The sequence below is a fragment of the Bactrocera latifrons genome, unplaced genomic scaffold (assembly GCF_001853355.1).
Source record: "Bactrocera latifrons isolate USDA-ARS-PBARC rearing strain unplaced genomic scaffold, ASM185335v1 scaffold_87, whole genome shotgun sequence".
NCBI lineage: Eukaryota > Metazoa > Arthropoda > Insecta > Diptera > Tephritidae > Bactrocera > Bactrocera latifrons.
In genome coordinates, this window is record NW_017537567.1 from 549,955 (window position 1) to 564,571 (window position 14,617).

Here is a 14,617-nt window from a genome sequence, read left to right on the forward strand (position 1 = left end):
AAAAAAAAAAAAAAACAAATTGGGTCGAAACTGGTAAACGACTAAAATGAATAATACAAATCTCCAACACAAAAAAATGCAAATATTTGCCTTACGTTCTAATGCGCTGAATGGCTGTCTATGCAATTCCCTACTCCTGCTGTATAATTACCGCCTAATCCTGCCGCTACAACAACAACGCGTTCGCTGCTTATATATACACACACACACCACTGTGACTCTGCCGCATACAAATAATCTGTCTAAAATGATGTACAAATAAATCTAAAACCCGCTACTTGCACACACGCCTACACGCGCGCACTTACAAACCCACACACACACACATATGCACGCATCCTGCCAACAACAAACAAAAACAAATGCGCATTTTATATTTCATAATCCGTTCCGTCGGCAGGAGCGCTATCCGGTTAAGAAACGTGATCTGGTGCGCCAGTCCTTATCGCTACAGGTATGCTTAACAACAACAACAACAACAATAAAACCATACATCAGCATAACTAACTGAATAACAACAACAGCAAATAACAATAAGTAATATCCGCAGCGATATATTTCTATACTTAACACTCACGCATATATGTATATGTGAGAACACCTGCATACACATACATACATATATATATATATAGGAAATAACGCCACTTGTTTTAAATAACTCTTGAAATATTAATTCTCTGTGTGGCATGGCAACAACAACGCGCTTTCTCTGTTTCAACATCTCTATCTCTTTCATCCTCTTTTTCGCTGTCACCTCACATTTTTCATACTTTTTGTGTTTCCTTGACGCTCTCTCCGCTCTCTCTTCTTTTCTTTATTCCTCTCTTCATCTCTCTCTTCTTTCATTGTCTGTTTACCGACATAACTATTTCGTTGATATTTTACAGTTTTCTTTGAAATGTATTTAGTTTATTTAAGGCTCTACACGATATAGATTCCAAAACCTAGCAACCCATTCTCATATTTTTCAACCAATAAAACCCATCTCAAACTCACTTAGTAGCTTGAGTTAGAATTCTTTATTCGATCTTTATAAGTTCCAAAAGCCGTTGAAGTCTTTCTAGTTTTTCGAAATCCAAATATCATTGCATGTCTGAATATTATTATTGTCAAAATCATCCCTCAGAACCTCAAAACGAAGAAAATGTTTCATAAGATAATGAACTATCATTTGTGAAAGTCCTGAATTGTTCCTAATTTACTATAAGCGTAATCGTATCAAATCGTATAAACCCTGCACATCCTGGAATACCAAATATTTCCATATACATATGTATCATATATACCATACTCTGTGTCCGATTACACTACTCAATAAATCTGAAGGAAAAATTTGAGAGTAATGTGCTAAGAGGTCTGTGGGGATTTTTCCACCACACCCAGCTATTTCTGTAATTTTAGTAAGCGGTGGTGGTTAGAATCATACATTCCTTGACTAGAATACAAAAAATCCTACGCATTAGAGAATTGAAACAAAAAACAATCTCATTTTGACTTCAAATATTTTGTATTTAGATCTAACCTTGAGATATACGCATATAATCTCGAAATATATAGATTTTTCAGCAACACAACTTTTGGTATCTTGAATTTTCTCATGTTACAACCAGTTAAGCCACTTCAGTGAGTGTTATCTGGTCTTAACGTCAGCTGAATAAACTAACCGTTGATCCCCAAAGACCGGAGGCACAAAGCGGACAACCCAATAAGGATTTTACAAATGCAAACTTATAAGCAAAAATTCCATAAAAATAATTTGAACGACCATAAAATGAGCTTGATTGAAATAACTTACACTTTATTGAAATCAGAATAATTTGTTCAACAAATAGTTCATGATCACTTGGGTTTACGAAAAGAGATGCCATGCGAACTTGGAATCGACCGACTCAATGTGTCCCAACTCAATGTGAATGAACGGAGCTTCCAATTGCTACAACATTCATTGTATGCTCGAGCTTTGCCACCTAGTGACTTTTTTCCAAAAAACAAAAATGTTATTTATTCGACGAAGTTATCTACTGTCTCTTAAGTTGGAGCATTAGCAGCAGTGGAAGATATGAAATCAATGTCAGCTGAAGGCTGGGCATTCATATAGATAACTTCCAATTTTCTAAAGCTGGAACCATAAGTGTAGGTGTCCGGTACCAGTACAACATTGCTACCTAAGTTTCCTTTTGCCTAGAAATAGAAGCTATTTAGTGTGGGCCCCTTCGAAACTACGCCAAAATAATTTTGTGGTATGCCATGTTTTGCTAATAGTATTCAAAGCCATTAAGTGTTCCACTAGGGTCCATTGCTTCAAACAATCTTTGAAGGAGCCAAATGCCACAGGGCAGCTTAAAACTGAATTGTGTTTCCAGCTGCCGAGTGGAAAAGCAGGTTTTACTTATCCGGTTGATATCTCAAATCAAATTAAGAGTGTAGCTATTTCCTGCTTCCATAACCTAACGCAATGATATTTAGGACAGGGTTGCTCCCGAAAGTAATAGGACTGAGTCGATTTAAAACAAAAAAAAAAAAAAATTATTTTTTAAAAATTTACAAAATAGGCTCTTTCTGGGTGGATGCAGCGCTTCCACCGCCATTTCCAAGCAGTGAAGGCGTCACGGAAGGCATTCTCCGGAATAGTCTGAAGGGTCGAATGCTCTATCGTCTCAAAATGCTTGTCTTTTATCGACCTTTTTAGGCAAGTAAACTTGAGATAATGCCCTTGGTTAGGTAGCTGTTCACAAGAAAGGCGCTGTGAGCCAGGGCGTTGTCGTGATGCAACTTCCAATCGGCTGCGATGTCTTGTTGGACCTGATTGACCCTTCGTTTGAGTCTCTGAGGGCTTCCATGGCTTTGAAGTCAAAAAAGACAATGAGCATCGTTTTCACCAAAACAACCCACTTCTTGCTAAAGCAGCATCTGGGTAAACCTGCTTGATCACATCAAACGTCTCTGTCGCAGATTTACTGAGTTTCACACAGAATTTAATCGCGTATCTCTGCTCTAACGAACGCTGCTTTTTCGGCTTGCACCACTCACAATATAATATAAATGCATTATTAAGTTTCATGAAAAGTCGTTTTCAATATTGTATACTCGAGATTTGATACCAGAAAGATACCTTTTCAGTTGGCTATTTTAAAATGCCAATTTGAATCTTATAATATAATTACTAAGAATTAACTGACAGGTTATAAGATTTGAAAGTTCGAAATTTTTCAGGCTTTCAAAAGCTCAGTTCGGAAACACTTCCAAACAAAATAGTAATTTACGGACTTAATTTGGGTTCCAAAGGCTTTGTAATTCTTGTACTTAAATATATTGTAGCAAAAGAGTAATTTATGTAACACCTAACTATTTCTCAATATTTTACTGATTTAACTACTACTCAATACCACCCAAAACAACATAAACTTCATAGTCAAGTCAGTGCTAACTATCATATCATTAGAAAGTTTTGGTACAGCATTTTCATATCGATAAACTTTTTGAATATCATAAAATCATATGTCAAATAATAAAGTGCTCAGAAGAAACTTACTCCGTCATTGTAAGTAAGTAAGTTAGTTCTCCACCAAGAAAATATATATTACTACCCCTTTCAAGCATGATTGTGCCTCCACATATATGTATATGCCATACTTCTATAGTTTCTTAGCATAACTAGGCAAAAATAAGCTCCAAGTCGACTGTCACAATCACATTTTGCGGCGAAGTGCTTGTGTGTCGACTTATGCTTACGGCCAAGTTGCCAAGAAAAGCCGCGAAAATTTTGAAATTTATCACATTTATTGCAAAATGGGCAAAGTTGAGACTTTTTGCTGTAAGTGACGTGCTGTTGTTAGGAGGATAGCGGGCGGGGTAGCAGCCACCCAAGCAGGCAGTGCGCCAGTTAAGTCAGGCATTCATTTGGCTAAGTGAACCAGTCATTTCGTTAGCTACTCAACCACAGTCGCTGTCAGACTCGCTGTCAGATTCAGTTACAGTTCGGGACAAAAGTATGTCTCACTCTCTTCATACCAGTACAAATATATGCTTGTTCGATTCACTTACACCAACACACCAAAGAGTTTGCGTAAGTTTGCTCAACTTTGATTTGGCTAACTTCGTCATTTGCCATATTTGTATATCTCTACATCCGTCCGTCTATTTGCCAGCCAACTCTAATAACGTTGGCACCAACGCGTTGTCTACGAATGTCTCATTGTTGCGTCCATTTATGGGCCACACTGCGTTTAGTATTAATTACCAGGCAGCATCGAGTTGCCGTAATGCTTGTGGGTTTTCACACCCGGTGATGTGCTATGACTGTTGCGACAAACAAGTGCAAACTCGCCAAGATAAATTGCAACAGATTGTGTTAATGAAAATGAATGAAAATAAGTGAGGGCTTTGGAGGAAAAGTGATTGTGCTGGGGCGTTTGTGTTGTCGTCACTTTACAGGTGTCTTTCTGTAGGAGTTATCGTTGAGAGAGTGAGAATAATATTTGTTGTTAATTGCACTAAATATATATATTTGGAATTCTTTTAAGAAAAATATTAGTTTCTTTATCTTGTGAGCTGAGTTCGTCAAAATGCTAAATGGGTCATAAGTAGGAGGAAGAAAACATATTCTATCATAAGTAATGCGGAATTCCCACGCTTTTCTCATCGCACTAAAATTCATATACGGTGTCTTTTTCATAGAAAATTAGCCCATTGCTTTTTCTATTATTTCATAGATTATGCCCTATAATCTGTACTTTTATAAGTGACAGTCCCTAACTTCTCATCCTGTTATTGATGTGTTGCAATGCATCAGTTTAATCTTATAAAGAAGGCTATAGTCAACGTAATTTGACGGCAAGTTCACAATTAGTGAGACTGGTTGCTAAGATTTCTTGTCCAATTAAGAGTTGTTAAACTCGAACTTAAAGATTTCCTTTTGGATGGAGTTCTACCATAATTACTTCGGGCTTAAATAACACTTCATTAGTCACTTCACTTTCAGATGAATATTTATAGCATCCAACACATATTGACGACCTTTTAAAACCCCGTTCCCGCGACAATCGGGCATAACAACAACGAAAACAACAACTACTCTTTGAAACATTTCATTCGGATTGAGACTGGCTGGACCGTCATAGATCTCGATTATGTTTGTGCACAAGTTTAATCGGACAGGTTTGGATGTTGATGTTTGTGATACAGAAACTTCTTCAAATGAATCATGAGAACTTATGGATCGAAGAAGCTCCCAACGCCTGCCAAAAATTTGTTAAGGAGACTAAAATTAATCCCACTAACTAAGATATGTTCACCGAAGCTTTGTTTCAACTTCAGTTTGGCCAAAGCTGTACAGTGGAGAAGAAAGTGTATAGATGATTCCAACTCGCATTCTTCCATACACTTTTACCAGCTTCAATCCGACATGATATGTAGTCTCACCTTACTTGAACTTATTGGACAGGCCAGGTTGAGATAAATCTTTCTAAGAACAAATAGTTCTGAGTGCCTCATGGTTCCGCTTGGAACTAGGATCTCGCAGTTGCAAGTTTTGGTCCTTGTCCAACGCTTGCCAAATCCACAAGAGCTCCATGAATTTAATATTAAAGCTAAAGACGTAAGCAGAATATCGACTCCTTGTCAATTTGATGAAATTAGGGTAAGGCTAACCTCTCTGACAAGTTCACCAGCTTTGGAAGTTTTCTGCGATTCTGATGTTACATGGTCCCCAAACAGTTCAGAAAACAAAACAGCTTGATGCTATTGATAAAGAAGTCAAACACTCAAGTGACAAGTTTTGAACACTATGTCCGTACACCTCTCTAAAGAAAGCTGTACTTTCGACATTGCAGTGGTCATATAGGTTCTTCAGCAGAACCCCATGCTAACCGAAAACTTTTAAGCTCCTAATTAATTTATATGAAACCCTATTTGACCCATGGCAGTTAGAAGAAATATAATAAGCAAACCAAAATAGTAAAAGTGGAGTTAAATAGTTCATCCAAAGTTTTTTTGGAAGTTTATTAAAAGAACATTTAGAAGTAATTATTTTTTTAAGATTTTTTGGGAAAAGCGGATAATTTAAATATCCAAGGAGCCTACTAAGTCTTAAGTCGACGTAAAGAACAAAATACATTAGTCATAGCAAAGTTTAATCTTTAGAATAGAACAGCTCATTTTCAATAGACTTGTATTCCCTATCGGGTCTTTTCTTAGAGACGCTACAAAAATAGACTGATGGGGACAGTAAACGACATTTTTAACATTTCTCTTCAGTAAAGTTTGCCATTTTATCATGGAAAGATATACGATCCACCAACGAGTCGAAATTATTAAAATTTAATACCGAAATTCGGAGTCGGTGACTCCACCGATTTAAAAGCGCTACATTCAATTTATGGTCGTCATAATCGTCCTGCCAGATCAACAATTGGGCGTCTAGTGGAAAAATTTGAATCCAAAGACACAGCACAAAATGTTCCCGTGCTAGTGAGAGAAAGAATTGCCCGTAGTGTTGAGAATATTGCTGTCGCTAGCACAATAACTGAAGGAGACCCAAATCAGTCTCTCACACGTCGTTCCCAAGCTTGGGGCAACTTTGTGACATCGTTGAGGCGAAAGGTTATCAAATTTGTTTTGGATCTATGGAAGTTCATATGAATTGAAGAGAAGGTATTTTTAAAATTAAAAATTGAAGTTCTCTTACTTAGATAGACACGACATAGACCTCTCACAACATGGTAGGAATATTTGTACTCGTTTAAAGAAGATATAATAAAAAGCTAAACGAATGAACATATTAAAAACTTACCCAAAAAAGTCAAAAATAAATAAATTTTAATACCAACCATGACATTGCAATGGACATTACTTCCATGGGTGCAATATTATCGCGAAAAGGAAATCAGTAAATCAGGTCATTAATTTTTCACATACATATGTATGCACCGCTATAACTTTCATGTATGTATAAAGTCTTGTATGTGATTGTATGTTGGAATGAATTGGTAATAAATATGAAAACATAACACTAAACACTTGATAACACTAAATAAACCACATAACGCACTATCAAGCGCACTGCTAGTAAATCCTTTAACACATGGTTGCATTACAAGTAGATATTATAAACAACTCCGACAAACTAACCGAGTAAATTCGGCATACTAACATTTATACTTTCTTCATTTGAACTACTATTGCATCCAGTATTTATATTAATCCCTTAAGATGTAATAAAAAACTAAATTCAATAATTAATTACTCACAGGATTCACAAGCTGAAGCCGAGGTCGCTGTCACTACGAAGAATGTACGCAAACGCAAGACAACCCATAGTGATCCCACACACGGCAGCTTCTTCTTGCGTGTGGGCGCGATTGGTAAGTGCAAGTGTTATAACAGTTTATGCGGACACAGAAAACTAGAAAATAAAGTTGTAAAGAAATAATTAGTTTTAATATAAACTAATCAAATATTTAAATTTATAACAAAAATGTACACATTAAGTTATAAACAAACGTTTAAACCAAATTTTGGTTTTGAAAACTAAATTAGAAACTACACTAACAAACTAAAGTCAATACGTATTTGCCATTTATTAAAATAAATTAAAGCTTAATAACTGAATATATTTCTTTCGTATTAGCCTTTGGTTTGGGCGGCATGATCTACATTGGACTGGAGTTTGGTTCTTTCTTCGAGATTCCTTTCGATTCACCGTGTCATCACATTTTGATTGGCGTAAATCCCTTGTTGCAGATGATATTCACCTTTATGCAGATGTACTTCATATTCATGAATGCCAGAGTGAGTAAAAGCATACAATTTTGTTGCGATAATTTTTATCAAAGAAGCTATACCTACTCTTGCAAAAACAGAAAAAAAACACAATCACTGATGATTTTAAGATTATGTATTATACGAAATGTGATTTTTAAAGATATATAAAAAAAGCTTATGCGAACAACGTTACCATATTCTCTATATAATGCAATATTTCTTTGTGAGCAAACTTGAAAATACTTCTAGTATAGAAAAAAAAAATATATATATATATATATATATAATTTTGAAGACATTAGCTCAGGCCAAACATGGTTAAAGAAACAGGATAAATTACGATGAGTTAGATAAAGATAAAATAAATCGATGACCCACCTAGACCCAGCATATTGATAAATTCCAGTATACTCTTAGGTGCAAGTGAGACGATATGATCCCTATTTGGAAACATTTATCTAAGGACCTTTATTCTGCGCCTGTATATTTCTATGCAGGCAATTAGCAAGTGACCTGGAGTTTCAGGCTTCCTGTCACAGATTCCGCAATTTGGACAAGGAGCTAGGTCCATGTTATGTAAGTGTTTCTCGAGCTTGCAGTGGGCAGTGTAGAATGCGACAAGTAGCCTCAGTTTGTCACTAAGGAGGTTATTTACATATTTAAAACTGACCTTGTTACCCCTTCTTAGCAACTTGTCATGGCGCATACTTTGGAGTTGTTGTCAATATCTCTCTCTGCCTGCTCCTCCATTGCCATTTTTACTGCTAAGGGTAACCTTGAACTTCTAGGTGAAGTTCGCCAGTTTGATACTGCTGTCACTTGGGATAATAGCCAATAATATTACACCACTTGAGTTCTGCATCCGAAGGCCAAAAGATCCTTCTATCGGCAAGGATATATAAAAAGGTCACTATATTTGCCAATGTTCCACACACTTGTTATAAGTCCCGTCTGTGATGGCCTTGTTTGCCTTTAGCGAATTTTGTTTTTTGTTTCGATATCGGCTCATTTATAGGGGCGCCATGCAGTTCAACAGCATATTCGTATAACCATGTTTCGACATCAGTATGTTGGATGGATCATCAGCGGAACGGGAATAATGAGTGACTTATAGAGTTTGGATTAAAAGGAGGTCTCTCATCCGATTATGTTTTCTTCTTTACATTGAGAACGTTTTTTCCGTGGCTTGTCCCAAACCCAGCGCACTACCTTGGCGAAGGGGTTTGGCCTTCTCAATTTAGTTCGCCTTCAAACGGGTATTTTTTGGCTACCCAGACGATACCACTTGGTTTAAGACTGGAAGTTGTCAGCTGCTTGAGCCATATGAATCATTTCTGACCACTCCAATTTGAATTGAACTCAGAGAACTTTCCTCACTTGCGTGCACTTCTACATATGGCTCCATTCCTCGACCGCCATTTCATTGGAAACTTGTTGTGTCGTAAACACGCAACTGCCAAACATTCGCTAATGGATATATGGACATAAGACTCTAAAGAAATATAAAAGAAAATCCAATTTAGAATTTTTTTTTATCGATTTCACCAATCGAAAAAATATCTCATCGCGTAACCACGTCTAGTGATCTTCAAATATAGTTAGCCAGAAATTTTATTGAATAAGTCATTTAGAATAGGATTTACCGAGGTTGCCTTCAAGAAATCTAAACTTATACTGACATATATAGAGACATTTTATCTGAAACTATAAGCTATTAGAAGTGAAGTGTTAATTTTATTTGCTATACTAACTAAGCGGTCGCAAAGACTAACAGCGCAACACACGGATTAACAAAGTATCAATATTTAGAATATAAGTTTAAAAAGCCACTTGGGTATAACTTTGCTTCAGTTGACAAACTAACTGGCTTTTTTGTAATAGTTAACAAATATTTTTATTTTTGCATACAATATCGATTTAAGCATGATTCGATATTCGACCAATTCCTTGCATGCATTAAAATATTTTCCAAATTCACCCAACAAAATTTTAATTACATTTTCTCGAACAAAATTCTTTCATATGCAGACTAGGCCGCCCTATCAGGTACAGTACTTCCATATATCAATGCTTCATGTCACCTACCATTAATGTACACTAACATCTTGAACCCAATGGCTTTTTAAACATTTATGTTTTGAAGAAATATCAAACCCCTCGTATTGTCAAAAATTTGATGAAATTTACTCCTCTACGATTTCAGCTCAACATCCATCGTTTCAAGGTGATTGCACGTTTTGGCCTCATGCATGTTGTGGCCACAAATATTTGCGTTTGGATACGTACGTTGGTCAAGGAATCACTACTCGAAATCACACTTTATCATCAACGTCGTGACCCCGATCCCGAAGCCTCGTCCATTGCCAAGTCCATACGTCAACATGCATTACGTCATGCTGGTACAGTTCTGCGCACCCACGCCGGTCCGAATGAGGAATTTGAGGTGCTGGACGGCGAGGATTTACTGCCCGCCAATGCCTACAAAACCGACAATGTACTCTCGAAATTGGTGCGCAAAACTGTTGATGGCATCTCCAAGTCGCTGGGCATGGGCGCTGCTGCGGGCGCTAATGCCAATGCAGCGCTCACCACGCTGCTTACATCCACCACCAAACCATTGACCTCAACCACCACCACCACCACTACCACTACTACCCAACGTCCCTATTTCACCACACCATCGTATCAGTGGCAAAGCACTACTATGGCACGCAAGTTGAAGAAGTTTATCACGAGCACAACAGCTGCCACGACCACCACGTTGGGCACAACGCCTACCACACCGTCGACCACCACAATGCTGGCGAGCAGCCCTATTACCACCACGACAACAACAACTACGACCACTGAGACACCCTTCCGACATCATTTTGAACACTCGGCCTTTACGACTGCTGCCCCAAGTGTCGCCACCGATTATCTGGCGTCTTCTACACATGGCCCGACAGTCGACTTAGCTTCAACAACCGCCGAATCGGTGTCCACCAGTTTTGGTACGGGCATTGCTTCGTTCTTTAGTAATTTAGTTTCGTCCACGCCTAGCACCACGGTTACCACAAGCACACCCTCCACCACCACCGAAAATGCATTGAATGTAATGACTAATTTACTGGGTCCTGGCATGAATAACTTCCAAACCTATTCGGAAATCTCGCACCCTGAATCGACTGGCGTTGTGAGCTTCGACAGTTTGGAGAGTCTTGATAATATCTATCCCGCCGCACTCTCATCGAACATTGGCACATTGAATTCGACCGCTTGCGGACGTGTCGATATTATGGGTACTATTGTCTACGACTCAGCACCCTTCCTGTATCCCTTCATTATCGAATACTCACTAATCGGTGCGGTTGTTTTGTATGTAATGTGGAAGCATATTGGTCGTTATCCAGGTCGCATGAACGATGAGGATTTGGAGCATCGTTTGGAAGTGATGTTGTCGCGTCGCGCTGTCGCAATGGCTCATCAGGCACGTTCGGGACGTGTCGATTGTGTGGGTTCGTCAAAAGGGTTATTCTTTGGTCTGTTGTTGTTGGTAGGTGCTTTGATTTGCCTGATACTCTTCTTCGTCTTGGTGCGTCATCAGCAGTTCTCGCTGCTAGCAATTTACCTTGCCGACGCAAGTCATTGCATACTCATGGCCTTCGCCGTGCTCGCCATAATCATCGGTTTTATAAGGTAAGCTAGAAATTATTAAACATCCTGTAAAGATTTTAAACAAGTTTGTTTCGCCCTCTTGTAGAGTTAAAAATCTGAAATTCCGCTGCGAAGAGCAATCCAATCTCAATGACATTCTGCTACGCATTTCCGCTTTCGGTCTCTTCACCTATTCGATATTTGGCGTCATCGCCGGCAGTTTGAAGGCGCTCGAAAGCGAACCGAATCTTCTAGTCATGACCACAAGCGCCGTCGCGGTATTCCAGGTGATCTTGCAATTGCTCTTCATTGCCGATGTTTCGCGTCGTCGCGTCCACTTGCCCGAGCATGATCGCAGCAAACCGGGCCGTCAAATCGTCACATTCCTGCTAATCTGCAATGTGGCTATGTTTGCTATTTACACATTTGAAGCTCAAAAAGTATTTGCCAATCCTGTAAGTAGCTATGTACGTGAGCGATATATGAAGATATGTTTTACCGCAAAAAAGAAAGCCTTTTTTACGAAATTCAAAAACAAAACGCATAAGTATTTTGTGTAACCGCGAAGCATTGAAGGACATTCAATTTTGATGATGACTTTTGTGCTTTATGGTTTTTGAAGAGTATGTGTTTTTGAAGTTTTTGCATGACTTGCTTGTTATTATCTGTAGTGTAGTGTTATTCAATATTGAACAAAGTTTTTGTAATCATCAGAAATTTTTTTTTTGTTTTTTTTATCTCACGCTCTTGTTAGGGGATAATTTTCTTCCAGTTAGTCCGAAGTTTTCAAATTGTTTTCTACAAGTTGCGTTCCAAAATAAACATGAACCTTTTGAATCAAGCATGGTAATCTGTTCCCACCAAAAGCAGAGAATTATCTGGACGCCATGGTTATTCGACTACGGTGCTGGTTTAGTTGATGGGCCAGGTTTCACAATGATGTTTTGCATTTAAGATTGTCATAATGACTCCATTCTTGCAAAATCGTCTTTTATGGGGTATTGGCTACAATTCATATGGCGCCCAATTTCTTTAATTTTGATTGTATCTGGTTACTTTTAAATGTTTTGGAACATCTGTTTGAGTAACGAACACAAATTCTCTTCATGGGTTTGACAATAATCTTCACCGAGTAATGCTTCCAGTTCCTCATCTTCAAACTTTTGCAAACCAATTTTTTGTATAATCGCTCAGTAGAGCAAGCAAACCATAAACTACGAAGCACGATGACTTTAGTCAGAGGTTTTCTTCATATTGAAGCAATGAAAAAGGAAGTTGTACCCTACTGTTCTCAAAAACACTTAATCAGGCACTAAGTTCGCCATATTTGAAAGGAAAATAAATTAGGATTGTTATGCTGTAAATAGATTACGAATAAGCGAATGATTATTAAGCGATCTCTTGTTATGAATATTGTTACAGACCTAATACCATATATACCGCTGCTAATGTCTGAACGTTTGTTGAGGTCGGTTATCGACATTTTTTTTTTCTTTTTTTTTTTTTTTTGTGTTACTTATCGGTATAGCGGTATAACCCCGTTAGTGATAGAGATCAAAACGAACTCCACAGGGTTATACTTGCATCTAAATAAAGTCTATATTTACAAACCTTCTACATTACTCAAACATACATACACCTATTACCGATTTTATTTGCAATTTATGTAAATATTGTTTGTAGTAAAATTTTCGTATATGGTTCAATATTATGTCTGTATATATACATAAAATTCTGATTTTGAATACGCAATTAATTTAAAGCATTTTCACTTCTCATATCTTCATGTATTGCGTACATTTTTGCACTTTCTCGATGTTACGTAGAACACTAGTGCATTAAAAGCAAATGAAAATTGAATAGAAATAAATTTTAACGCAATCTCATTTGATCTCTTCCTCAAATTGTTTACTACTCCACTAAAAACACAGGTACAACTTGACTTCTACGGCTTTGTGCCATGGTCAATAATTCAACGCGTCACACTGCCACTCTGCATTTTCCATCGTTTCCACAGTGCCGTAGCACTGGCTGAGATCTGGAAGACAACGTACAAGGCACGTTTGGAGTAAGCAGTTGCCGAGAAAGCACCAAAGAGAAGCTAAAAACACGTTGGAGCGCAACAAAATGGAGGTATAGTGCCCAGTGAACGAAACTGCCAAACTGCGAAAAAGGTACCAAAAAACACGAAGAAAAAACATAAAATAAACCAAAAGAGAAATAAAAAGAAGTAATGGGGGTGCAACGAAGGAGCAAGCTTAAGAGAATATGAAGAAAAAATTGAAAATAATAAACAGAATTATCAGTAAAAGCTGCATAAAACAATGAAAATGTATTAAAAATTAAATATTTGCAATATGTAAGTGTGGTAGGAGGAAGAGAGTGTACGAGAGAAACGGCAAAATGTAACCGTTAAACGTTTAAGTATAACTTGCAATTAAGCAATTTGAAAAATGTACGGTAACGCGTATACCACACACACACATACCAAGCCACATATACATGCAACACAATACAAACATAAATTCATACACTGAACGAAACGAAATAATAGCAGAGCAAAAAGAAAACGTAATTGAAAAGCAGCAAATGAAATAAATGCAAATTAAACGATTAAGGCAAATCAATTTATGCATTGTCGTCTGACTTCGTGCAGACCAAAATAGTTGTATATTTAAGTGTAATGTTAAGATTTTACTTATTAATTATTACAAAGAAACAATTTTTTGAAAAAAAAAAAATATACAAATACATAACAATTATTAATTATGAATTATAGTTAAGCGGGTACAATTTGTAGATTTTCATGATAAAATTTAATTTTTAAGTCAATGTAACATTTTATTTATTATGCGTAATAAACTGGAGGAGAACAATCTAATAACAACAACAGCAAATAATAAAAACCAAAGTACTTTAAATGCAATTTCTTGTTTTGTAGGGAGTACATATTGAGAAAAACAAGATTATTTTTTCTTAACAACATTTTCCTTTACTGCTAGGCAGCCAATGCGTTATTTTTTAAGTGCTTAGTCATATTTATAAAAATACGCCGTAGAAAATAAGCGCAGCACGGCAACCAGCGTAGAGCAGATAAGCAAATTTTTGCGGCTGAGCGGTGAATTATTTAGTACTTAATTAAAAAATTATTTGATAATTTAAATTTATATGTAAAAAATAAATTTTGATTTGGAGGAAAAGCAGGAGCAACGGAAAA

At 37.1% G+C, this 14,617-nt stretch overlaps 1 protein-coding gene and 1 long non-coding RNA gene across 12 annotated transcripts in view; one reads left to right on the forward strand and one right to left on the reverse strand.

Moving 5' to 3' along the window:
• LOC108977312 overlaps positions 1-13,959 on the forward strand; it is a 117,070-nt gene extending 103,111 nt beyond the window's left edge. For 6 of the 11 annotated variants that reach the window (XM_018946926.1, XM_018946922.1, XM_018946924.1 and 3 more), the window contains 6 exons: positions 401-454; positions 7,253-7,364; positions 7,631-7,791; positions 9,968-11,442; positions 11,507-11,867; positions 13,332-13,959. In XM_018946926.1, the coding sequence (XP_018802471.1) occupies positions 401-454; positions 7,253-7,364; positions 7,631-7,791; positions 9,968-11,442; positions 11,507-11,867; positions 13,332-13,472 (2,304 nt within the window). In that variant the 3' untranslated portion in view covers positions 13,473-13,959. The remainder of the gene's footprint in view (positions 1-400; positions 455-7,252; positions 7,365-7,630; positions 7,792-9,967; positions 11,443-11,506; positions 11,868-13,331) is intronic. The other 5 variants (XM_018946923.1, XM_018946931.1, XM_018946925.1 and 2 more) reach the window with 3 other exon arrangements.
• LOC108977323 overlaps positions 7,325-14,617 on the reverse strand; it is a 106,824-nt gene continuing 99,531 nt past the window's right edge. The window contains exon 3 of the long non-coding RNA XR_001994025.1: positions 7,325-7,405. This is a non-coding gene — a long non-coding RNA (uncharacterized LOC108977323). The remainder of the gene's footprint in view (positions 7,406-14,617) is intronic.